A 27903-nucleotide genomic window follows, 5' to 3' on the forward strand; every position below is an offset into this window, starting at 1 on the left:
CAGCTTCTTTTTGCCTATATTAAAAAACTATAGTGCTTAATTTTTTTAAAAAACAGAATTCCGAAATGGTAGCAAGCATACTATCTATGCTTGTTATTTTTCTTTTCTGATCTGATTTCTACACATCCCACGTAAACAGTTCATAGCATGTGAGTGAAAGATGGAATTGTTGACTTACCTATTTGGTCTTTCTTTTCCAGACAGTCCAGACAAGACTTAATGTGCAAAGACAGAGAGAAATTTTTAACTAATGAAATGTTATTTCTACAAACATGCACTTCACTCCTTGGAGCAATATCTCACAGAGTATAGAGTGAATGAGAAATAATACAAAAAAAATTAGCATATGCTGCATTAACCACAACTCTCCCTTTTATTTAATAGCTTTCTCTCATTCCATGTCTTGGTCTTCATCTTGTTGCTTTCTACCCAATTAACTGCTGAAGAATTCTTTGCACATTTCCTAATGGGGACTGCATTTCAGAAAGTCAACTTTTTCTTGATGTCTCAGCTCAACAGAGGATTATCTGCTTTGAATTTCTAGAAATGAGCTGGAAGGGAGTGTAAGTTAACCTCTTGACATGTTGTCCAAAAATGAAATGAGCTTGGATGGAAATTTCAACAACTACTTGAATATAATTCATTACAGTCATTGTCCAGAAGAGATGATAAGGAAGCAGTTATGTGGTTCCAGTAATAAGTTAATGAGTGCCCAAAATGTTCTGATAGATGTTTCATGTATTTTAATAGATAAAAATTCAAAATGTCCTCAATATAGAGTGTTTTCAATGTAAGAAACTGCTCATCAGTGACATGTACTGGGTGGGTGCCTTTAACACTATTAGCTCTTCAAAACAAGTACATGGAAAAATGAATTACTCTTCTTACAACATAAATGGAGAATAATATTGTAAATATTGTAGCTAAGTGTTTGCTAGACTTCATCAAGACTGAACTTAAGAAATAATGACTTGCTGCAGAGAAGTGAAGCAATTATAAAATAGCCCACCTTTTTGAAACAATCATACAGCTAAACCTAATACATACTTACACAGTATTTTCTGCAGACACAGTAAAGGAGGAGACATCAGAAGGCCACAGATGGCTGAGAAACCAGATTCTGTGAACTTGAGTTTATACAAATAGACAACTCTACTTCTGCATTAGAGAGCTGTGCATGGAAAGGACAAAGGCTCTATGCCCATGTACTAGGCTGGTTGTAAGATCCCACTGATCTTAATGCTTAAGAAATAAGATAATTGCTACCACAGATTATTCCAGGCTTCCAGCTCTACAAAGGTAGAAATGAATCAGAACTCTAATTTAATTAAAGTAGCTTGGTACTCCTTTTTGGTTTTTTACTGTTTTTTTTCTTTCTTTCCTTGATTGAAGAAGAGGTAGTCAAGCTTTCCTTAAGCAACTTGTTTCTCCTAATCACACCAAACTGAGAAGTAGGATCTGGTCTGACTCACTGAAGCTGGTTGCACTTTTTAATGCGAAAGTGTCCTTCATAATATCTATTATTATGAGACAAACAGACAGAAACTTAGCAATTCACCTCAACATATGTTAGACCTACTGCAATGCTCACTGGCATTGCTAGTGAGAACCAGACATCTCAAAACAAATTTCACGCTCTCTGATTCTGTATTTCCCCTTATCTCTCATCTGTGTATATCCATTTCATTAAAAACAAAAAAACAAACAAACAAACCCAATAAGCACTCATATGAATTCTTTACAAGTATATATTAGGACAGAATGATGTCTGTGAGCATGTGACCTGTTGATGAGAAAAGCAATATACAGAGAGATGGCAATTTGCTTTGTTTTCCTTGAAAAGTTCTGGAGATAAGCACAGCAGCATTGATTCAGTAAGTCATTGTGTTCAGGAAAAGTCCTACACATGTTCTTAATATATATAAATGCTTTCTAAAAGAAACTAATTTTAAATCATAAGCACCTCTAAATGTTTTCAAGAAAAGTCTTTAACAAATGAGCATCACAGCAATATTATTTCTTAGAAGCAGAAAAAAAAATGTGGAATAATGTGAAAAGCAAGTAGAAGTATTTCTATATTAGGTCTAATAGTATTTTCAATCTGAGTATAAATTTAGAGGCACTATCAACTAAGCAGTGCTGAGTTACTGTTATTTTTTCTTGATACTGAAGTTTAACAATGATTTTCTTTTTAAGACCTACAGACTAAAATTTCTTACCAGAAAACTCTTAGTACTAAGTAAAAAAAAATATTATTCACAAGTCTTAGTACATATTAAATAGCTAAATTAATTAATTAATTATCCTAATTTGTCTGTTTTTATCAGGCAACTAAGAATGAATCTTTTTGAGAATTTCTTGACATACTGGCTTGTGTCACCTGCTACCATCTGTGTGGTGATACTCTATTTGGATAGAATCTGATTACAAAGTTTAAATTACTGTATACAACCCAGCTGATGAGAGATTAGTATTATTAATTTCACTAGCAATTTCCTGTTTTCTCTGAATACAGGATATAAACTAGTGATAAAAAGATGAAGAAAAGAAGCTACCAAAAAATAAAGGAAATGGTGCATAATGTAACAGCTACTATACTGAATGTTACTTATGAGTTCTGTATTGTCTCACATTCTGCCTTTGACAATGACCAGTAATTCATACTAAGAGAAGAAGGGTATGATATTGAGGGACTTTTTGTAACTATTTGCTGCCAGAAGCTAGTAATTAACTGGCTTTCTGAGCTACGGCTGCATCTAGATCATCAACTTCAATACCAATGACAAACTTCTTTTCCATAAAAAAAACACATTTGGGAACATGAGGGTCATCTTGCCAGATGAGATTAAGTCCAGCTAGCCCAGCACTGTGCTTTCAACAGCAGTTAAGAAAAGCAGAGACACAGAGGCATAGTAATTACTACTCTAACACAGTCACAGCTTCCAGTGACTAATGTATTAGGGACTACTGGAGCTACAGAAACTGCCTTATCACAAAAAGTCATTTATGTATTTCAATTTAATACAACTTAGCAACTTCTTGATGCTTCTTATGGCTCTATAATGTTATCTTTATAAAAAGACACTAATATTCTCTCAGGTATTTTTTTTTTCCCCTAGCTTGCTAGCTCCTCCATGTAGGAAAGCCAATCCATACTTGGCATCCTCCCTGTTGCAGTGCACTGTATTTTTCCTATTAATCACGAGGAACAGGAACTAAAAACACATGCAGCATTGAAGATGTGGATAAACAATGACTGTACAATAGCATAATGCTGCTTTCTCTTCTGGTCTTGCTTTTCTAACCTCCAAGAGTTCTCTTGTCATATTCAGTGTTCTGCAGGATCGATCTCTGATGGATGAGAAGAGTGAAAAGAAAGGAATGAAGTATGCATACAAAAAAGGAAAAGATCGTTTTCTAGCAAGAGAACTTGAAATTATATTTTATGGACAGTCTGCCAGAAGACTGACGACAATTTTCCCCTTTGCTAGCTAAGAAAAAGCAAACACAGATGAGGTTTTATGAACAGCAAGTAGAATTCAGGCACAGAAATAAACTTTATTGCTGTCTTTCATGTAGGTTGTAAGAACTGATAGAGCGAAGCCTTCCATCCCAAGCAGACAACCTTGAAAGCTTTGCCAGTAGGGAGAAAGTAAATATGATAGATACTTAAATGGTCAGCCAGAAAATCTAAAGTACTTCTTTTCACTTTAATGAAGGTTTGAGTTTTTGCTTGGTGTGTTAATAAGATAATTCTCTCCCATGCCCCAGCTGCAGTGACCATGCACTGGTGGAGTTCACAGTCCTAAAGGATATGAGTCAGATGAGGAGTGCAGTCAGGACCCTAAATTTTAAGAAAGCAAACTTCCAGGACTTCAAGGTGTTAGTCAGTAGTACCCCCTGAGAAACAGTCCTCAGGGACAAAGGAGCCAAACAGAGCTGGCAAATCTTTAGGGATGTTTACTGTAGAGCACAAGAGCTCTTGATCTCCAGGTGCAAGAAATCAAGTAAGGGAGGGAAGAGACCAGTATGGCTGAGTCAAGACCTGCTGGTCAAACTAAAAGGCAAGACAGACCTGCACAAGCAGTTCAAGCAGGGACTGGTATCCTGGGAAGAGCATAGGGACACTGCCTGGTCATGCAGGTATGGGGTCAGGAAGGCCAAGGCATGGCTGGAGCTGAACTTGGCAAGGGATGCCAAGAGTAACAAAAAGGGCTTCTGCAGGTGTATCAATCAGAGAGTAAGGTTAAAGAAAGTCTCACCACATAAAGAGCAAGTATGGCAAAATAGTAACAACATGAGGAGAAGGCTGAGGTTCTCAATTACTTTTTTGCCTCAGTGTTCACTGGCAACCTCTCTCCTCACAACTCCCAAGGTGAAGGACCTCAAGACAGTGACCAGGGGGAGGAAGTCTCTTCCACTGTAAGTGAAGACAAGGTTCGTGACCATCTGAGGAACCTGAACATACACAAATCCATGGGACCTGATGAGATGCATCCCAGAGTTCTGAGGGAATTGGCTGATGCAATTGCCAAGCCACTCTCCATGATATTTGAAAAGTCATGGCACTCAGGTGAAGTTCCTTATAACTGGAAAAAGGGAAATATTACACTCATTTTAGTTAGGTAGAAAGGAGGACCCTGGGAACTACCAACCTGTCAGCCTCACCTCTGTGCCTGGGAAGATCACAGAATAGATCCTCCTAGAAGACATGCTGAGGCACATGGAGGACAAGCAGGTGATTCAGGACAGCCAGCATGGCTTTACTAAGGGCAAGTCCTGCCTGACCAACCTACTGGCTTTCGACAATGGAGTGACTATATCAGTGGACAAGGGAAAGGCAGTGGATGTCATGTATCTGGACTTCTGCAAGGCTTTTGACACTGTCCCCCACAATATCCTTCTTTTTAAGTTGGAAAGATATATGGATTTGAGGGGTGGACTGTTCAGTGGATAAGGAATTGGCTGGATTGGCACATCCGGACAGTCATGGTCAATGGCTTGATGTCCAGATGGAAAACAGTGACAAATGGTGTCCCTCACGGGTCCGTACTGGAACCAGTGTTTCTTAATATCATCAATGATATAGACAGTGGGATAGAGGACACCCCCAGCAAGTTTGCTGATGAAACCAAGCTGGGTGGTGCTGTCAACATGCAAGAGGGAAAGGATGCCATGCAGAGGCACCTGGACAAGCTACAGAAGTGGGCCCATGTGAAAATCATCAGATTCAATATGGCCAAGTGTAAGGTCCTGCACCTGGGTAGAGTCAAGCCTCGTTATCAATACTGGCTGGGGGATGATGTGATAGAGAGCAGCCCTGCGGAAAAGAACTTGAGGGTACTAGTGAAAGAAAAGCTGAACATAAGCAATGTGCACTTGCAGACCAGAGGGCCAGTTGCATCCTGGGCTGCATCAACAGAAGAGTGGCCAGCAGGTTGAGGGACGTGACTCTGCCCCTCTACTCTGCTCTTGTGAGACCCCACCTGGATACTGTGTCCAGTCCTGGATTCCTCAACACTAGAGAGATATGGACCTATTGGAGCGAGTCCAGAGAAGGACCACAAACATGATCTGAAGGCTGGAGTACCTCTCCTAAGAAGACAGGCTGAGGGAGCTGGGGTTGTTCAGCCTGGAGAGGTGAGGGCTCTGAGGGGACCTTATAGTGACCTTCCAGTACCTGAAGGGGCCTACAGGAAAGCTGGGGAGGGACTGTTTACAAGGCCCTGTAGCACCAGGATGAGGGATAATGGTCTTAAACTAGAGCAGGGTAGATTCAGATTGGACATCAAGAAGAAGTTTTTTACTATGAGGGTAGTAAAACTCTGGAAAAAGGTTATCCAGAGAGGTGATGGAGGTCCCATCCCTGGAAACATTCAAGGCCAGGCTTGATCAGGCTCTGAGCAACCTGATCTAGTAAAAACAGTCCCTGCACACTGCAGGGGGGGCTGGACTAGCTTACCTTTAAGGGTCCCTTTCAACCCCACAGATCCTATGATTCTAAGCACATTCAGGACTGAGCTAAAAGGGAACTACTAGGTGCCTCACCACTGGCATTGACAAATCATATCTATGCAAAGCTCTTCTCATGATTTCTTTATAATTAGCTAGTTAATTCAAATTTTCCTATGACCATTATTAGTCCAAGTTCCTATTCTCTTTTTTCTCTTAACAACTATAATTGCATAAGATAGGGGTAAAAAAGGCTACCTTTTAGATAATGCAGTGACAAGTAAGAGTCATGGAGGACTCCCTTCTCAGGGGTACTCAGGGACCCATTTGCTAGCCAGACCTGGTTGCTAGAGTGCTTGCCCCTGCAGCTTACCAGGGGCTTGAATCAAAGATGTAACAGAAAGATTACATAAACTTGTACAGCCCACTGACTGTTGTACTCCCCTACTGTTTCACATGGGCACCAATGACACAGATAGGAGTAACCTGAGGACTATCAGGAAAGACTACAGAGCACTGGAAATGGTGGTGAAGGGCTCAAGAGCAAAGGTGGTGTTCTCATCAATCCTAGTGGTCAAAGGAAAAGGATTGGAAAGGACTGACTGACTGAATTGGAAAAGTTAGCAAATGTTTACAGGAGTGGAGCAACAGTGAGGGCTTCAGTTATACAGACCACAGGACTCTGAAAAATGTGGTCTTTGGGGGGCTGATTGGGTTAATTTGTCAGAGAAAGGGGAGAGAGTCTTTGGCCAGAGGCTGGCAAATTTAGTTAGGAGGGCTTTAAACTAGTGATGCCTGAGGAGGGGACCCCTCAAGTCATCCCATACCTTCCACAACTTAGACAGAGCCAGGAACAGATGCTCTGGGCCTGCAGGAGGATTGCAGGCCAGCAGGAAAGCATCTGACCCGAAAATTGTTATCTCTGCCAGCAAAACTGCTTTGAAGGGAGCCTATCTGAAATGCTTCTGTGTGAATGCACAAACCATGGGGAATTAGCAGGAGGAACTGCAGATGTGTGCAGCCTGCAGGGCTATGATGTTACTGGTATCACTGAGACATAGTAGGATGACTCCTATGATTGGAGTGTGAGGATGGCTGGGTATAAGCTCTTTAGGTAGGATAGGCAGGGAGAAGAGGAGGGGGTGTCACCTCTATATCAATGACCAGCTGGATTCTGTGGAACTCCACCTGGGGATGGAGGAGAAGTCCACTGAAACCTTATGGGTCAGGGTTAAAGAGAAGACATGGGCAGGAGATGTCATAGTGGGGGTCTGCTATGGGCCACAAGATCAAGATGACTGAGTGGATGAGGCTCTTTACAGGCAGATAGGAACAGCTTTGTGCTCACAGGCCCTGATCCTTATGGGGGATTTCAACCAGCCTGGTATCTGCTGGAGGGACAACACAGCAAGGCACCAGCAGTCCAGGGAGTACCTGGAGTGCATTGATGATCACTTCCTCCTCCAAATGGGAGAGGAACAAACAAGAAGAGGTGCTATGCTGGACCTTGTCACTAACAGAGACGGGCTTGTTGATGATGTAAAACTTAACAGAAGACTAGGCTGCAGTGACAATGACATGGTGGTCATTGAAGGTTCGTGATCATCTGAAGGACCTGAAGGTGCACAAGTCCATGGGACCTGACGGGATTCATCCATAGCTCCTGAAGAAACTGGCCAACAAAGTTGCAAAGCCTCTCTCCATCATATTTGAAAAGTTATGGCCGTCTGGAGAAATTCCCACTGACTGGAAAAAGGGAGACATAACTCCCAGTTTCAAAAAGGGAAAAAAAGAATACCCACAGAATTACAGACCAGTCAGTCTCACCTCTGTGCCCAGCAAGATCATGCTTAAGGCTCTGCTAAGCCACATGGAAAACAAAAGGGTGATTGGTGGCAGCCAACATGGCTTCACGAAGGGCAAATCCTGCCTGACTAATTTGGTGGCCTTCTACCATGGGGTCACAGCTTCAGTGGACAAAGGAAGAGCAACTGATGTCACTACCTGGACCTGTACAAAGCCTTTAAACTGTCCTGCACAACATCCTGGTATCAAAACTGGATGTGATACCACTCATTGGTAAGGAACTGGCTGAATGGTCACAACCAAAGAATGGTGATCAATGGCTCCATGTCCAGATGGAGACCTGTGATGAGCGGTGTTCCGCAAGATTCGGTACTTGGACTGGTGCTATTTAACATCTTTGTTGGTGACATGGACAGTGGCATTGAGTGCACCCTCATCAAGTTTGCTGATGACACCAAACTGTTTGGCGAGGTCGACGCACTGCAGGGAAGGGATGCCATCTAGAGGGACCTTGACAGGCTCAAGACGTGGTCTCATGCAAACTGCATCAAGTTCAACCAAGCCAAGTGAAAAGTTCTGCACCTGAGTCAGGGCAATCCCAAGCACAAATTCAGGCTGGGTGGAGAATGGATCAAAAACAGTTGAGAGGAGAAGGGCTTAGGACTGATGGTGGATGAGAAGCTCAGCATCAGCTGGCAATGTGTGCTTGCAGCCCAGAAAGCCAACCATGTTCTGGGCTGCATCAAAAGAAGCATAGCCAGCAGGTCAAGGGAGGGGATTCTGCCCTTCTACTCGGCTCTCCTGAGACTCCACCTGGAGTACTGTGTTGAATTCTGGAGCCCCCATCATACGAGTGACATGGAGGTCCTGGGGGAAGGCCAGAGGAGGGCCATGAAGTGATGTGAGGGCTGGAGCACCTCTCCTACAAGGACAGGCTGAGAGAGTTGGGGCTGTTCAGCCTGGAGAAGACAAGGCTCCAGGGAAACCTTACAATGGCCTTGCAGTGCCTGAATGTGGCCTACAGGAAAGCTGGGGAGGGACTCTTTACAAGGGCTTGTATTGAGAGGACAAGGCAGAATGGATTAAAACTGGAAGAGGGAAGATTTAGATTAGACATTAGGAGGAAATTCTTTAGTGTGAGAGTGGTGAGACACTGGAACAGGTTGCCCAGGTGAGTTGTGGAAGACCCATCCCTGGAAGTGTTCAAGACCAGGCTGGATGGGGCCCTGAGCAACCTGATCTAGTGGAAGGTGTCCCTGCCCATGCAGGGGGGTTGGAACTAGATGATTTTTTAGGGTCTCTTCCTACTCAAACCATTCTATGATTCTATGAAATGATAGAGTATTTCCCTGCAAGACGTCTGTGTTTACCAAAGCACATATTTTAGCTGAGAAATTAGTATATCACAAGACTGATTTTTAAAAATCACACATGAAAGCGAGAGCTAACACTCAGAAGTCAAATAAACCTTTACTGTTGCCATCTCAGGGTCTTCTTTCAAGTTAAACTACAATCATAGGAAATGTCACAAAAAACCACAGTACAACACAGATTGCAAACCTTTCCTATCTTATGTGAATGGTTGAAAAGAACGCTAACCCCTCAGCTGGCATCTCCTAATATATATACCTCCTATATATACCTATATATATCTCCTAATATATATACCTCTTGGTACTCAATGGCTTCTCCTCAAGCTTGAAACTCCCTAAAACTGGCACTCAGATATTTCCTAGGTTTAATCTGTAGCTTGTTTTATAAGCCAAATTAAGGGGAGAAGGGAAATAGTTGTGATGTATATAACTGAACATGCAGACATTTACTCAGAAACTATTCTGAAATCTCTTTTCAGATGTCTGAAATGTCTCAGTTGATACAGACTAAGCATTCCACATCTCAAGAAGTGATGGTTCTGCCTTTCTGTCTATAACATCTATTTTTTCAGGACATTTTTGCTTACATGTAGGCCAGATGAATTCACTTTGGGACTGCATAAGTCTGCATTGCTGAAAAAAGCAATTCACTCTCTCCACCAGAGGTTGTTTTTCTACTGTCTTCACACCATTCTTGCCTCTCTCCTCTCCTGTTTTATTCTGCAGAAGTTGTCCATATGTGTTGTGACAATACTGCTCAGAAAACTGCAGGAAGTTAAAATTAGTAATTTCATTAATGGGTCACCTTTTTAGGCAAATTCACCACATCAATGCTTGAACATTTGTGCTGCCAGCAAAGCAATAGGCAATGCAAGAGCAGGACCAGCCAACAGGAAGACATCTAAAAGAATACAATTTTAAAGTGAATGAAAAGAAAATTTTAAGAGACAGATTAAATTCTGCAGCACAGTCCCAAAGAATGTTATGTGGAGCTTTTGAAAAATTATCATCAGTGGCCCTGCTGGTTCTCTTTACATTCTCAGCTAAGTCACTCCTACCATTCAAGGAGCAGAGATTACTTTCTCAGAAATTTTTTTTGACTGTCAACATCTGGGAAAAGCCTACTGCATAACTATGACTTTTCAGAAAAAAAGCCAAGTCATAGACCTTGCTGTAGGTGCTCCCAAGGAGAAGAAGCAGGTTAAAAGTGAAGTGAAACAGCTACTTTTCTCCAGAGCTGGTGGGCAATTAGACTGCAGCAAGAGGTAAATGGATTTGCCATCATACCTCCAGTGAGCTAATTAATATGATGGGCTTAGATAGCAGAAACTGTGCACCATCACTTCCTTTCACCCTATATTTAACACAGAATGAGGAATCAGATGATCTTCCCTGACTAGCTTCTGTAGCTTTACAGAATAAATTATGGGCTGTCCCTTAACTACTTTAGTCCTGTTGGATTATGTTTGTACAGGCTATTTTGCTTTCAAACACAAACTTTTTTTTTCCTAGCCTGTTTACAACTCACTTCACAGCAGAGTGCCTGAAACAAGATACGGGTCAGCATCAGTGCAGCTTCAGGACCAAGTACTGAGGACTCCAGTGAGAGGCTCTCAATACAGAAGCAGGTTTCCTTTTTTGGATGTCTTTCAGCCTGTTTCCTTTGATTAGATTCAAATGATGGTTGTTGTTAGCAACAATCATAAACAGAACTTTACTGAAAAGGGCTATGTATGTTTTCAGTTTTGTTGCATAGTAGCAGACTTCAGTTTTCAACAATTCATGTGAAAAGGGGTCTTTAAAGTAATACTGCTGAATGAGAAGGAACTTGAAGACCCCATGTTCTAAATCTGAACAGTATAGCCAAAACTTTAAAATAATTATTTATAATTATTTCAAATTTTACACAAAACACAAACAGAGGGGAGTCCCTGTCTGAACTTGCACTGAAAGTATCCTGCGGATTTGCTTTGTCCTCTATGGTAAAGCTCTTTAGCATATTTTTAGCAGGCTGTCAGCCATCCTGAATGAGACAAAGATCAAAACCACCTCACGCTATTCTGAGAACTGTGTAAGAAAACCTGCCAAATACAAAATCTTGTATTTTGAGGGGAACTACAATATTGCTTCATTTTAATTATTTTCTACTGCCAACAACAACAGAAAAGGAGGAACTAATATATTCTAATAATTCCTTTCACCAGAAAATGAGATGTTAATGCATGAAAATGTATTAGTGAATTTTGTCATCACAGTAGATTTTGCAATACCCATAAGAGCACAGCTGAAAACTCTGGACTTTGCAACAAAAAGCATTTTAACAAGCAGTAGCTTTCTAAACTAAAGAAACTTCACGTAAGCTTTCGTGCTGCTTATGAAAAACTGAAAATGTGCTGTAATTGAACACCACTGTTGGTTTTTCAATACATCTAATTCTGTTATTTACCAATAATTTGACATACCTCCTTGTCATGCTTTGGATTTGTAGGGTATCTTAACAAGAAAAAAATACTTCAATAACAGATGTTACATACTCCATACAGAATATTTTCATCATCTCTAATGTTCACATCTGAAGAACTTAAAAGGACAGATGTTCAAGAAAATAATGGAAAATATAATAAACAATATTGGGAAAAGCATAAAGATTCAGTGGAATGAAAAAATAAAATTAATTTTTTAAAATTGATATAGAGAATGGATGAAGACACTAGGAGACACTAGGTAGACACTAGGTGTGTGAAAATAGAAGTGAAGGGGCATTTCAGTAAAAGGAAAAAGAGAATAGCCTCAAAGCCCAAGAAATGATTCCTATTTTGTAAAGGTGGACACATAGCTAGAAAAGCTGGTTGATACATTCTCTGGGGAGTAGTATACATGTATTATACAGCCACAGTACTCTCTGCTCCCTGCTTCCTAACATTCTGCAATTCTTATTAATTACTTATGACAGTCCTACATTTGAGTAAAAGTGAATTCAATAGGATTACTTGAAAAATTATTGCCTACAGAAGTAAAACTGTAACAGAGGACTGACCAAAATCACTCCTACACAAACATGTGCTGCTAGTTGAGCAATCTTTCACAGCAGCATTTAAAAAAAAAAAAAAAAAAAAAGTATTATCCTGTATCTTTTTATATTGAACAACAGTATCAGATTCATAAATGACAGCCAGCTATTTACCAGTTAACAGTATTATTTGTATCATGTCACAATAAAAATCTTATGGTCCTACTCTGCCGGCTCATATAAAAATGTAGACAATTTATTTTCAGAAAGTATAGCAATGCAAAAAACCAAACCCAAACAACAAACACAGAGACAAAATAGCATATAAGACTGCACATGCCTGTGAAAAAGTATATTGCACATAAAATCCAGCAGCCTCTAGACTTACAGGTACCTGGAATTTTTCAGATGTTATTGTTTTGGAAGCATAAAAACTGAAGAAAAAAAAAAGGGGGGGGAAGGAGGGGGGATTTAAATTAAGATAGTAGCACTTAACATTGTGGCAGAGAAAAATATGGAAATATAGCACACCTGTATTTGTCCTCAAGTTATTCGAAGACTGTCATCTATCTGCCAAGTAAATGTTATGGGATGAAGTTCTGTCTCTAAGAAATACTAAGGAAAAATCACATTTAATTCAGTAGGTTTCACTGTTGTTTATAATTTGTACTCAAAAGATAACAATTACCTCCTTCTCTGAAAGGGAGAAATGTGGGGCAGGGGGGGGTTGTGTTTGGTTGGTTGGTTTTTAAAGCATTTTTCCTCAGGCAACTTTAAAGGATTAGCTCATCCATTCTGTATATAACGTGTAAGAGCTGTACAGCAATTGAACTACAATTCTTTTTACAGAACCATGAGTGCCAAGAAATGCTGCATATTCATGCTATTTGAACAATCATTGTTCACCTCAGTCTTATTTTTCCTCAGTCTATGAGACCTAATACTGAAACCATAGTAGCCATTTCTGCTCATAACTTAAGTTTTCCCATTTCCCGATGTCAGCCTCAACACTGACCTACACAACTTCAATTTAAAAGGACCATTTATTTCAGTGCCTGAGAGACAATTTTGTTTTGTAAATTTGCAGGTCTGAAGAACACAATGAAGTGATTTAAGGATGCAGAAACCCAACATTTCAGCAATGGTATTTTTTGAGAGACACGAGATGGACTTTCTAGTGGTATAAGGTTTTATAAAGATACCATTCTTCTATCATAACACAAAATAAAAATACTTTTACTTCAGTATGCCACTCAGCTCCATAAAAATGGCATGAAGAAAACAGCTTCTAGTACATTGTTAATGAGACACATTGCTCTGCAGCATTCTGAGATCTGATTAACAGCTCAAAATTTTTACGAAGTCTCTATTTTGAACCAGGAAGACAACAAAATGTCACTTCTTCTGCAACACAGGACATTAGCTAAAGTTGAATGTATGACAGTGTAGAACAAATTGGTACCAAAATATCAGTTCTGACCAGCCAACCATTGGGTCTTTTGCTCTGCAGTGGATAGAAGGCAGGTTTTAGGCTAAGCTCAAGGGAAAATGGAAGAAGGAGGTGCAATATTGTATCTATGGGATTTGTAATGCACTGTAAGAAATAAGGTGCCCACTTTTGTATTTTCCTTTTCTTATATCAAGAAAAACACCTATTTTTGTTTATGTTTGGTTTTATGTTTTTTTTAAAGCTGGCTTTCCAAATTCAAACCAGATAGCTTAGTCCTGACTTTAACTCTATTACTAGTCTAGTAATATATAAATATAATATAAATAGTATTTCAGATGCAGCAGTGAAATTATATTGATTAATTTCTAAGCAACAGAAATGGGAGAATCTGGAAAACAGTTTCTTAAACATGAAAACCAGATTCGCTTCTATCAACATAAAATTATTAAATTATTAAACTATTACAGTGTTTAGTAAATTGAGAATTCAAGTTCTGGATGCTGTTGCTTTGAAATGAATTGTGCCTGTTCCAGTAAAATATGTTATACTGTCTAATAAGCAAGCATCATGCTTAGAACAACAGTTCTTCATAATTTAAAAACTAAAACACAGAAATTGCTTATGAAATGTTATCTGGTTGTTGGAAAAGTACAGTGAGTGGTGATAAGAAAGCATTGCAATACTTACCCGACCGAAAGCTCACAAAAATCTGTTCAGTGCACAAGCACCAAAGGGAGATGCAACTAATAATGAAAGTTCATTTCTAATAACAAAAAGGCTTTGAACAAACTGTGAAGAAAAATTACGTATGAGTATTTGATACCAAGGGTATTTTGTACAGAGGTTATGCTGCTTCTGTATGGGACCACGAAGAACTCATAATTGCTAATTCAGTTAAGCAGATATATTTCTCCTATTTACTCCTCTCATTGGAAGCTTATTACTTACTCCGTATTTGCAGGTTCCCTTTTGATCCAAAACTTGCTTATAAATGGAATATAGAAATAACTTCAATTTAGTTCTATGACACCTCATTTCATTTAAAAGAGATTAAAAAACCAAAATACCTACTGTATTGTGGCAGTATTACTGATTTTTTTCTATGATAGCAATTCCCTTTTCAGAGGGATTTTCTAATTTTATTATGGAAGTTAGGAAAAAAGTAATATTGCTTTTCCCAGGGAAAAAGGGATTTACCAGCAGCAGGCAAACTCATTACATTTCTGCTAAATAAGCTGCTTGTTTTATACTTAGAAATCTCTTTCTAACTGGGACTTCGTCAGGAGAAAAAAATAGTGTCCTGTAACAGACCAACAAAATGTTTCTGAGATTTTTCATTATCTTACACGTTTTGGCAATGAACATTTTTGGCAAGTGGAAATATTTGGTTTTATAATTGAACAATTTTATTTTTTTTTAATAGGAGGAAGCTATCTATATGCCACAGTACCTGCAACCATTTTCTTTACTGTATGGAAAAGTCTGTCTGGATTTAAGTATGGATTAGATTAAAAGTCTACCCTAAGAAAACTTTTGCATTTTAGTACAAATACTTTGTAAAGTTATTCATTGCAAAACCTATTCGCAGACAACATGTTACAAATAATTGCATTCTCTTTTTTTCTTTGTGGACGATAGAACAATTATGGGCTGTTACATGAATGTGTTTTGGGCAACTGTTAAGGACTATATATTCTACCTAGGCAGTTTGTTGTTTAGCCTTGTTTCTGTTTGCATAAAGCCAGTCCTCTGGCCTTCAAAACCTCTTAAGAAGGGAAAGAAAAAACAATCCAAAACTCAAATCTACCATACTTACTATCAATAATTTTTTTGACACCATTCAGGAATTCCATAGACTCAAAATAAAATCACAGTCCTTTTTCCCCTTTCAGAATATAGCCTCTTAATCCAAATAATATCAGAGAAGTTAAAATTTAGTCCATTCATCTGGCAAATGTTTCCCTCTGTTTCATAAACATGCATACCACAGAGAAAAATTGTTCAATTTAAGGTGTCTTACATGATTAGAGTGTAAAAAATCATCATAGAAATATGGTTATTCTCAGATGTAATAATGGCCTTATTGTAATGTATTATGTTTCAACAAAACAAAGATTTAGCAAAACCAATTGTGTTATAAGCAGTCAGTAAATACAGCTAATTTTCTAGGAGGATTATAAAACAGAAATTCTTGTACTATGGACAATTATATTCCAAAAGTCTCACCGCAAGTTTGAGGTAAAATGTCAAGAAAACCAGGAGAGCACAAAGGAAAATATGTGGCAGCTTATCAGAAATGCTCGTTTGAAAATTCTACAGCTACTGTCAATAAAATAGCCCATCTAGAATAATACAATACTACAGGTACCATTTCCTCTATGTATGTTCACAACCTGTAGAATACTTCCTTTTTTAATACCTTAGCTAAAAGTTATACCCTGTGGGAAAGACAAAAAAATACACACTAGATTATATGATGATTTTTTACACAATGATAATTAACCATCACATTTCATTAATAAATTATCAAGTGCTTGCAAGATGTCCATAATGTTTTTCATCTAGGTTGCATATTTTATAATGGTGGAATAACATTTTAAAAAGTTTGAATAGGCACTTACTGGAATTACAGTTAATCCTGATACAGTCTAGATGGGGAAGAATAGATGAAAAATGAAAATTTATCCTTCAAGGTAATAGCTGCAGACATCCAATAAAATCACAGTCCACCCTTCCGGGGACAGACACATGCAAACATGGCCACTCGGTATTATCAGTCTTTACATACTGTTATAACCTTTTAATGTTTATATAAAATATGTAAATATATACTGTGTTAAATCTTTATAAATAGAAATGACAAATAGGGTAAAAATGGCCAATTTCAAACAAAGCTACATGGTGACAAATCTAAGTGAAAATCAGGATTAAATGTCAAAGATGCTTAACTGAGGCAGGCTGCAACTTTCTCCCCATCTGTGAAAGAACAGGTAATTTTTCTCAATGCAATTAGAAAGTGCTCCGTCACAATGGGTCATAGAGCAAGCCAGACAACAATCAGACATCTTGGACAACTTGTGTATAGTATACCTCAAAGGCTGATCTTCAAAAAATAAGTGGTAAAATACAAAGTGCATTTCCCAGGCCTATAAATAGGGTTTTGGGGGTTCATATTTTCTTGATGTATAGACTTAAGTAATGAGTAGTAACTACATTTAAAGCTACATTAATATACACAAAATAATCACATATTTATAAACACTGATAATTAGAGAAAACTATTTTTCAGATAATTTTCTAGCCTGCCTTAGGAGAAAAAAAGAAAAAAAGAAAAACAATGAAAAAAAAGAAAAGAGGGATGCTGGGCAAAGACCCTATACTGAGGCATGCATTTATTTCCTTTTTTTAACTATTGAACTATAAAAGTAGGTAAAAGCTGACAGAGGGTGGTGGTTTGTATATAAAGAGATATGCTGATATGCAGCTGAATCCTCTGCTGGGCTATCTGCATTTATTATTCAAATAAAAATAAAAAAAAAAATAAAAATAAAAATAAAATAAAATAAAATAAAATAAAACTAATGCCCTGCTACTTGGTTTGTACAGCTACTTCTGCCTTATACCTTTGAGGAACATATATACCATCAAACCTAGATTTTGTTTCCATATAGCTGAGTTTGTCATGTGTCGTCAACCGCATCAGAAAAGTGGTTGCAAACAGCCCAGGAGCAGCAGCTGCACATCCCCTTTCACAGAAAGCGCTCCGGAGCCTGCAGAAGCCCCGGCTCGACACTAGAGGGGACGGCAGAGAAGAGGAGAGCAGGGAAAACCTCGCTTCCGAAATCTCAACACTAAGACAGTGTTTCGCTGAGCAACACGCTTATGAAATGGAGGGCTAGCCGATTATTTTCTCTCCCCAGGCCCATGTTTTCTGGAAATAATTTTGTCTGCGATTAAAACAATAAAAAAACTAATTCCCTTGAAAAATAACATTCCACTGAATGGGAATGACTGCGCTGACTGTGCCTTTTCCAGACTGTACTTCTGTTCTCTTTCAGTTCCTAACTTGAATTTACCCACAAGCACAGCAGAAGCACTTCATTTACTTTTCTATAAACTACAGAAAACCATAACAATATTTTGTCCATCATGTTTCAAACCAGGAATCAATTTAATGTGTTAGGTTTTTTGTTTGGTTTTTTTTCTGTAAAAGGGCTTGTGCCTTTTGTGTTCACATGGCTGTTTGCTGAGGGCCGCAGTCTTTGGGCATTGAAGGGTTGTGTTATAGTTTGATACTACAAAAATACCACTACAGAATTGTTTAAAAAAGAGGAATGGATTTACTATAGATTTGACACCTAAAAAAAGGAGACCAAGAAATTCATCAGAGGAAATATCTAAATGCAACATTTTCACCGTTAAAACTAGAAATTCTTTTATACGTTTGTATGTTGCACATTAATTGGTGGAGATAAAATTGAACTGACCTACATACATGTTGTTTCTGCTTGCACATTTAAATTGTAGAATTGCTACTGTGAATAAATTGTGGAGACAAATCTTCCACAATGAAGTCTAAAAATTTAGCCCCAAAATACCACTGATGAACTAGTCTTCTCTTTTTAGTGTACACAACAGTACAAAAATATTGTGATGGATTATGTTAAGAATATAAAGAATACAAAAATGCAAAATAAAATAAAATAAAGTATAATAATGGGCATGTATTTGTGTGTATGTACATATGCAAATGTTGCATTGACATGTGCTTATATATAATTTCAGTTTACTTTTGATGCTAAAACAGGCTGTTTCATAAATGTTTGCAAGCAAAAAGAAAAATGTAAAGAAAATGTTAATTTCTCAGAGGAAGAATTTGTTACCTAGGTTGACCGTTAGTTTAACTCGTCCCGCATCCAGCTCTAAACGAAGGGTATCAGCAGATTCCCTAGAAGTAGTTGCCATTAAAATGCCATAAGCTCGCTGAGACCTGAACCGTAAAGAAACATCTTCAGCCTCTGTATGCATCACAACAGGGAGCTGTATTTTCATAAACATACTTCCATCATAGCTTAAAATGGTCGCCTCTGAAAACATAAAGGAAAAAATCCGTTATTAAATAATTGTATTGTATTTACTGAAACTGCACAAAGAGAACATGGTAAATGTATATTCAGTCAAGGTGGCAGAACAACTGTGTATTACATATCACAGTTATTACTGGGAAACAAAGCAATGTTGGGTTTGGTTTTTTGGTTAGGATTTGGTTTGCTGTTTTTTTTTAAAAAAACTGCATATTTTCGTGCTTTTTAAGAAAATGAAATTACTCTTTTAATGAATCAGTTATTCATATACACATCTTCAAGCTGATGGGTAAAAATCACATGTGAAGAAATGCTTGCAAGATTAGGCCTGTGCTACTTAAAAAAGGTCAAAGTCAGTAAATGCTACTCAGGTAAACCTTACAGCCTAATGAAGGGTCATGTCTGACTATTACCTAGGTAATTACCTTAGGGTACTTCATGTATAAACCTATCAAAATTGTTACTGCCACAGTTACCTTTATCATCCAGTTAGCCAAAAGCTGCCTGAAACAGGTTATTATTCCCAGCATGGTTGGACGGAGCACAGATTGCTTCATGGCCACAATGACTATGGTATGATAGAATAAAAACGTGTGCATGAACACGATGACAGCCTCAACAAGAGGATCAAGACTGGACTTGGCATATTGAGGGTAAGATTTTGAAACCACTGAGATAAGCAAAGAACTGTCACTTTCAGACATTCTAAGAAACCCTCCTGGCAAATGCGTCTGGCACAGAGCAGTCACAATTTGTTAGACCCCAGAGTAACCAGCCACAAGTCTTTTCCCAGCCTCCAGGCTGGTAATGAGTAAGGTAGCAGAAAGACTCCATTCTCCTAGAAAGCAAAGGAAACATCTGTTTCTGAAATGTATTGGGAAGTCCTTTACTGCAGGATAATCAAGCATTGTAGCTAGTTCACCACCACAGCCTTTTTAAATGGCTTTTAGCCCCATGAGTGGTACAACATTATGGTAGGAGAAGCAGTGAATGAGCACCATCCTTTCCCCCAAGCCAATAGTGAGTGGGCAGACCACCAGGAATTTCAGTAGGCTCTGCAGTAGCATACAAAACTAACCATACTACATAACTAAGCCCACTACCTGAATGGCAAAGCATACTATCTGACTGTGCTCCATGTTCTGTACATCTGATTGTTTACCAACCACTAATTCACTAGCGACCTTTTAACTTCTTCAATGTCTCCTACATTCTTTAACCCACCCAAAACCTCTCAATCTTGAAATTGTTGGTCTGCTAGAATATGAGGTCTAAGCAGGATGCTACAGAATCTCAGAAAAAAAGACGTGATCCTGAGGTCACCTCATTTCACTGAAAGAAATACGTTGCTTGTCTGTTAACAGGCCAAATGAACAACAAACAGAAAGAGAAGACAGCAGAGCAGAGAGCACCTACAGGAGGCTTCTCTACGCTTCAATTTGTCACAGTATAATAAAGACACATCTACAGCAAAGGTGTATAGTGGTCCCACCTGCAATAATATTTTCAAGGACTGATACTACTGATACTATTGTAAATAAAAAGGTGCTATAATAGTTTTTTAAACATCAAAACTTATGATAGTTTGTCAAAATCTTTTTTAGTGCATATCTTTTATACTGTTAAAGATAGTAAATGTAAAGATAGATGGAGCAGGAGAGAGTGGGCAAGCAAAGGCCTACAATTCATTCCTATATCTAGCTGTCTAATCTGCATATGAAAAGGTCCCAAGATCCTTTTCAAGATAAACATGATTTAGGTAAGTAAAGAAGTCTGACATGAAAGTATTAGTTAGATGTTAATGTAAGAGAAAACAAAAGGTATTTTGTATTGTCTATTAAAAAAAGACACATGCATACTCTTCAGGGTTTTCGTAAACTGAGCAAAATTAGATCATAGAATCATAGAACAATTCAGGTTGGAAAAGACCCTTGGGATCACTGAGTCCAACCCTCATCCCTACTCTACAAAGTTCTCCCCTAAACCATATCCACCAACACCACATCCAAAGACCCTTAAACACATCCAGGGATGGTGACTCAAGGACCTCCCTGAGCAGCCTATTCCAGTGTCTGAATGTTAAAGGATGAACAGCATTTGACAACACAAGAGGTCTGTTGCTGTCTTATATTAAAGAAAGTTTTCAGAGTCAGAGTTGTTACTGTTTGCCAGCTATCCTGTAATTATTCAGTCTTTTAGAAAATTACAGAAAAAAGAGAGAAGGCGCTGCCTTAATTTAATCAGAGATGACCTGTGAGTATTTAACATCATGGTGAACAGACTTGATGTGATTAGGTACTCAATCCTCCTAAACCATATTGTGCCAGTTACTTTGAAAACAGATGTTCCAAGAACAGACCAAGGAGACTGAACAGAAGATCGAATTACTTAAAAGCTCTGGGGCAATGAGAAAACCCCCTCATGTCAACTAGCTCCTTTCAGTATGGGGAGTTCCAAGTCACAGGCTTTCTAAAACAAAGATATCACAGAAAAAAATCAAAACTGGCTGGAAGCATGCATGATTTGATAAAAGATTTAGTGCTGCCCTGAGAGCTGTAACTGAAGATCAGAGACACTGCATTCCTAAAATAAAAAATACAACTATGTTCAATTTATTCTCTTGAAATGGGTCTGCTGATACAATTGTTGTTAAGAAAGAAAAAATGTTGTTAAAACATTCAAAAGGTTCAATGATACTTTGTCAATATTCTGCTCTTCTCTAAGGATGGCAAACTGGATTTTGCCATGTGAATAATCTATCCAACTCAGCATCTCTTCCACTTGACTTAGCATTGCTCTCAGCTCGGCAAATTTCCATGGCCTCGGCAGGACAGAAGGCAGTACTACATGTGTGAGACCTTTGACAGCACAAGAAGCTCCCTCCTCCTTTGCTAGTGTCTTTCATAGAATCATAGAATGATTTGGGTTGGAAAGGACCTTGAAGCTCATCTACTACCAATCTTGCTGCCATAGGCAAGGAGGAGACCTTCCACTAGACCAGGTTCCAGGGAGGGTGCAGCCTCAACTCTCTGGGCAACCTGTGCCATTGTCTCACCACCCTCACTGTAAAAAATTCCTTCCCAATATCTAACCTAAATCTACCCTCTTCCAGCTTAAAACTGTTCCGCCTCATCCTATCACTACACACCCTTGTAAAAAGTCCCTCCCCAACTTTCCTGTAGCCCCTTCAGATACTGGAAGACCACTATAAGGTCTCCCCGGAGCCTTCTCTTCTCCAGGCTGAATAGACCCAATTGTTACTCCTTCAATTCACAGTTTATTTAAATTGAAGTGAAAGAAGTGTGGACTAGGCATTTGAATTTCATTGTTCTTCCTCATAAGTTTTGCAGTCAAGTTTGTGTTGCTTTTAATAATGTGAATTGGTAAGTACAGATCCTTACTAATACATTTTAATAAATAAAACAGGATCTTATTTCCAGCGGGCCTTTAGTGGTGCCTCTGAAGTCCTAAAGGCAGAATTACTGATTTTTCCTGCTTTTTCAGTTTCAAAATATCTGAAATATTATGAGGACTGTGTTGTAGCCCACAGAACCATTTTTTAAGGACAAAATCACCCACCGTGTCTACTGTCTCTGAAATCACACACAAACACTGCTCAGAAAGAGACAGATTATACAGACCAGAGCCATGCCAGGAAGCATATAAACTACATGGCTTATCAATAACAAAATATTCAGGTTTGCTCTCTGACCCTGTTTTATTTACCAGTGTAAGCAGAGCAACAATATCCTGCGCTGAAAATGCTCACTAATATATATGATTTTACTCGTATAAGTTGCTTGAGCATGCAAGTATATAAATAGCTACTGATTCAAATTCAAACTTCTAGCTTTATTTCTATTCACAGGCATACACTCACATAAGGATTGTGTGAATGTTTTCTATGGCAGCTACTTCTGTCCATCTGGGCCCAAAGCTGCAGCCCTGGTGAACTGTGAGGAACCTTCCCCTCAATCTGACAGGAACAATTCTTGATATGCTATTAGCTACTAGATGATACATGAACAGAAGTTGAAATTATTCTTCCGAGTTTCTACACTGGCATTACTTCAGGAGTGCTATATTGTAAAGGTGCTACAACTTTAATACACAGGATCAATTATTCTGTCAGAGATGGCCCTTCAGCTGGGAGTCACCAGAAAGGACTGTTGCTGTGGTAGTTGCTAGGGGAGGAGGAAGGTGATCGAGTTTTCCCTTTATAAATATATATATTCCCTTATCACTAATAATTAAAATGAATTTGTTTCACTTTTCAACCCAGAAAGTCTCTCTCATTCTTTTCCTCCCTTTCCCTACGTTAGGGGAGGGATCAAGAGCGTTATTGTTATTGGTTTGACTGCCAACCCAGAGGCAAACTGTGACAATAATGCAAGGAATAAAAGCAGTATTTCTTTATTCAACATGTATGTGTGAGTGCAGATGTGTGTGCGTACACAACGTGGACATCTACACACACACACTCTAATTTAAATCTTTCTCCTCAGAAATGTCACTTTGTTAACTCCTTCTTTGCATGCCTATTTTTTCATATCACTCTGATGAATTTACTCTTGCACATTGTTCCCACTCATCCAGTCAAAAGTGTACACCTGTAAAAGGCTTTGCTGAGAGGCAGTCACGTATTGTGATCAACAATCAAAGTAAGATGGGAAGCCAAATTATATTGCTGTGACATCTGCCTGTCCATCTGCTGTAGTTTCCATAATCTACTAAAGCCAATCTACAGATAATACTGATATTTCACCTTACTGAAAATCAAGTCTAAAATCAAGAATAACTTGCAACAGGATAAAAAGTACATAGATATATAAAAAAAAAATATTCCTGAAATCCAAATAGAAATGGGTTGTGTTCCATGTTTTCTGTGCAGTAATAAACTGACGAAAACTATTTCAGATACTTCATTGTAGACTATACATCCACATAAAAATGTTAGCACTCCTATTTTAAGGGAAATAGCGTGAAAAATAAATGGTGGTACAAAAAAGTAGCTCTATGCTTTTGTTTACTGAAGATACCTTAGTCGCTTAACATTAAGCTAAATATTACAGTTGTTTAATCTCCAACATTTTATTCTAATACATTATTTTCTTTGTGAAACTGTATTGTTTGTCAAAATGAACATGTTCCTATTTTATTTAAATTAGTTTGAAAAATTATAACTGTATTGCTTATATGACCAAATACAAAATTTATCAGTTACTGCACATGGGTAGTAGTTATAATAACTTTGTGTGGTAGGATGCCAACTTGTCACTTTCAGAATCCCAAGAGCTAAAATCTTATTAATGTGTCACCATTTGGGATATGAAAATTACTGGAAGGAGATGTCCTTTCACTGTAGTTCCCTCTGGAGAGGAAAACCCAAGAGCTGGAAATGATTCTATACTGTCTGAATTGCTGCATATATTTGTGTTGGACAAGAATCAAATACCACTGTAAAGAAGCCAACACCACCACAATAGTACCACCTTTCCCACTAGGGGAATGCACTGGGAAAATCAAGCCCTGTATTGGAAGACAGCTGAAAATAAAAAATGGTAAACAAAAAAGAAAATATGCTTCTATATAAAATGTTACCAGCTGTCCAGTATATTTATGAGTAATTGCTATGATGAAGCCTGAGGTCCTTTGCAGATCTGCATGTGTGTTTGGCTTTAACACACTTGTTTCCTAGCTCTCCTGTTGAAAAAATGCAAATCCTATTATTTCTGCCCTATGTAGTAGCAGAATTTTGCCACAGGGTGGTACACCAGACATGGTAACTGAAGGTTTTGGTAATGAATCACAGAGCTCGGTTATGCCCTCTGCCAGCTTCACTCCAGCAGTAAGAGAACAATCTGGAGATCTGATAATAACTGGCCATGAGACAAAGGCCTATATATTCAAAAATAAGAAAAAAAAAAAAAAGCAAACAAAAAAACCAGAAGAAATTGAAATTTACTTGCCAGTGCTAATAATATGATAGTATTAATTACAGACAAATGCACACGTCTCTACATACAACTTAAACATTCGTCCATTTTTATTTTTAAAGCATATATTTGTTTCACCTTACTAACTAGAAAAATGAATGAAACTAGAAGAAAAGTATTTACATTTTCAGCCAGCAAACTTTAGGTTTAGATTTCAGCTTAAAGAGAAACTACTGTGTCAATTGTGAGAGGAAAAATACAGTTTCTGTCATTGAAACATTTCCTGTTCCATTGAGAATAAAATTAAACAGCTAAAATATTAACTAAGTTTTAAATTATTTTCCTAGTAACAGTGAAATCTTTTATTAGTGTACTCTGTAATTTTAAATACATTAGAGTTTTCTTCCTGTAAACTAACATCTACATCTCTTGTCCTTTCCATTATCTATGCTTTAAACTAAATAAACAGAGCTTTTCAGCTTTACACTTACCTTTTCTAGGCAAGAGGAATACTCAGTGATATAAGTTAAATAGAAACTATTTCATTGGGTACTACGATCTTTTTAAAATAAGTTAAGAAATACTGATTGCTACACTGATGATTTTGCTTTTACTCATGGCTGAAGTTCTAGCTGTGGATTTAAGTGATCCTGTGCAATTCAAAAGTAAATTTAATTACACAGTGGTATTGACATAAGCAGGCACAGAATAAGACTTCAGTTTGGAACTGGGATGTGACCATTTAGTAATGCAATAATAATGATTTAAATTACTTTCACAGAGCTTTTCAAAACTCAGAAATGCAGGATGAGACACAAAAGGAGACATTTTTAAGAAGATATTTAACAACACTGACTCTGTCATAGGCAACTAATACTTCTTCATATATTTTTAAAACTCCACTAAGATCTTATCTCTAGTTATTTCTTTCAAACTAGAGCTGGCCTCCAGCTCATGTCAAGTGAAATCAAACATGCTCTGTTTGCCTCTGAAGAGTTAATGATATTTTACCATTTTTAATCATTGTGCAGGATGCTATGAATCAGAAATGCAGCTATCTTATGGAACCTACCTCTTTCGCACGATCTGCCAAGGTACCCTGTACCAGAGCAATCACAAACAAATCTGTTCCACCCATCCCTGCACACACCATTGTTTTTACAGGGGTTGCTAAGGCAAGGTTTTGCAGTTTCTCTTGAGCATGAGGGTTTTACTCCAGCTGTGCTTTGAATTTCAGCCATCTGTCGAATATCTTTGCTTTGACCATCAATAAATAAATCTCTAATGCAGCCGACGTATCCATAATTGAGAAGCGCTGTCCACACCTCTGTTGGGAAGACAAGGCCTGCTTTGTTTTCTGGTAAACCTCCAAGATACAAGTCATCATCCAGGTCAAGGATTTCACTTTCCCCAGGTGCAGTATATGGTGTACGTAATGTGTTCACAGATATGGTCCCTGAGGAGAAAAGATAACAAAATACATTATTTTCAGGACATCTAAAAGATTTTGGTACTGCTGTTTTAATCATTCATCTACATGGCAAACTATGTCCTGTCAAATATCTACAAATGAAAGATAGGTAATTCTATCTGTACAGCTATACAATACAACAGAATTCTATTTCTACAAAGTGTCTGCCCAAAGAAACTGTAATCAATTGTAAAGATCCCCTTTGCTTTACTTTTTATAAGTAATGAGGTATCCAATTTTTACAATTAGAACAGGCAGAAAACCAAATGTAGTACATGGAGTCACAGAACACACATATGTCAACCAAATTTATTTTTATTTACTAAGTAAAATCACTTGAAAAAAGAATCTTAGCATAGATCATCACAGAAGTGACTCCTTACCATTCAATATGTGTGCAAAAGCAAGCAAAAGATAAAGAAAACATTATATAGGCCACTAGATTATAATAATGTACCAGTCACATTATGCAACACTTATTTGGTGGGCACACTATTAAAAGAGTATTAATGGTGAGAAGACAATGAAGAATCACATTTACCAGAATGTATTCACCATACATATATACATAAAACTAAAATGATTCACTATTTCCACTGTCAGCATGACACAGATTACAGAAGAATGGAGTCATGCATGAGAATAAGAAATTCAGAATTTGTATAGCATAAATACTAAAATGTGATTTTTAAGCAAAAAAAAATAAAAAATTAAAAAATTAGGTTTCTCATTTAGCAATGAAGAGTCCTGTGAGAGTGTCCTGGTTTAAGCCAGGATGAAGCCAATTTTTCTTTTACTGATTTTTTTTTTCCTTCAGTAAGCTTTCTTTTAACTAGTCACAAAGTGTTCAAACTAAGGCTGGTAAGAGAGGAATGTTTTTCTAACTGCTGGGTCTTCAAGGTCACACCTTTACTCTGCCAGCTCAGGCACAATGGGGAGATCTGTGACCCTCCTGTAGGAGGCTGAGTTAGACAGACAGCAAAACTGGCCAGAGATATTCCATTCCATATATCTATGTAAGCTCAGAGGAAGGTCAGAGATCACAGAAGACAACTTCCTTCCTGTTTCTTCTTCCCTTCTCTTCCATCCATGGCTGGTGTCCGGGGAGGACGTATATATAATTGTATGTATTTTCTTACATCATTAGTGTTTAATTAAAGCTGTGTAGTTTAGTTTTCAATCCAGCCAAGTCTCTCTCTTTTTCTCTCTCTCCTTCCCTACCCGGGTGGGAGGGGGAGGGGATCGAGAGCATTGTTGTCGAACCTGAGTCAAACAACAACAGAGAGCTACATATTTTGTTTGTTCTTTTGTTGATTCAACTGGTTAACTTCAACAACATGGACAGAATTAATATCTAAGCAGTGTGGACCCTTAGCAAAAGCTCTTTGGGGTACAGGTCTCAGGGAATCCAACTCCCATATGAGACTTGAGATACATGGATTTTAGAAGGGCTGTTTACTACCACTACTACAAACAATCTCCCTACTACCAGAAAAGATCTAAAAAGATAAAACAAAGGTTTGCATAGCCTTTGTGCATCTTTATGACCATGTTTAAAGAACATTGGAGAATGTGGTCAGATTTCTTATCAGAAATGTGTTCTTGTCAGTTGAATAATCACATAGATGTAAAGTGAACTTCCAGTCATATCTGTAACAGACAGCCATGTTGAACCAAAATTCTTTCTCTTCCAAATCACCACCTAAAAAACTGATAAGACTACTACATTTTGCTACTTCTAAATATTTGCATTTCTGCTCAGATACTTGAAGCAAAACAGCACTCATATGGAACACTTGCTATAAATTTGATATTAAGCAT

The 27903-nt window shown here is 38.0% G+C and overlaps 1 protein-coding gene across 31 annotated transcripts in view; it reads right to left on the minus strand.

Annotated features, from left to right (window-relative positions):
* The window catches only part of NRXN1 (neurexin 1), a 759121-nt gene that overhangs the window by 416287 nt on the left and 314931 nt on the right, over positions 1 to 27903 (minus strand). For 23 of the 31 annotated variants that reach the window (XM_051616125.1, XM_051616124.1, XM_051616118.1 and 20 more), the window contains 3 exons: positions 25684 to 26067; positions 18475 to 18678; positions 16213 to 16239 (listed from right to left, as the gene is read on the minus strand). In XM_051616125.1, the coding sequence (XP_051472085.1) occupies positions 16213 to 16239; positions 18475 to 18678; positions 25684 to 26067 (615 nt within the window). The remainder of the gene's footprint in view (positions 1 to 16212; positions 16240 to 18474; positions 18679 to 25683; positions 26068 to 27903) is intronic. The other 8 variants (XM_051616135.1, XM_051616134.1, XM_051616132.1 and 5 more) reach the window with 1 other exon arrangement.

Source organism: Apus apus, chromosome 3 (genome assembly GCF_020740795.1).
Source record: "Apus apus isolate bApuApu2 chromosome 3, bApuApu2.pri.cur, whole genome shotgun sequence".
In the NCBI taxonomy this organism is placed as follows: Eukaryota; Metazoa; Chordata; class Aves; order Apodiformes; family Apodidae; genus Apus; species Apus apus.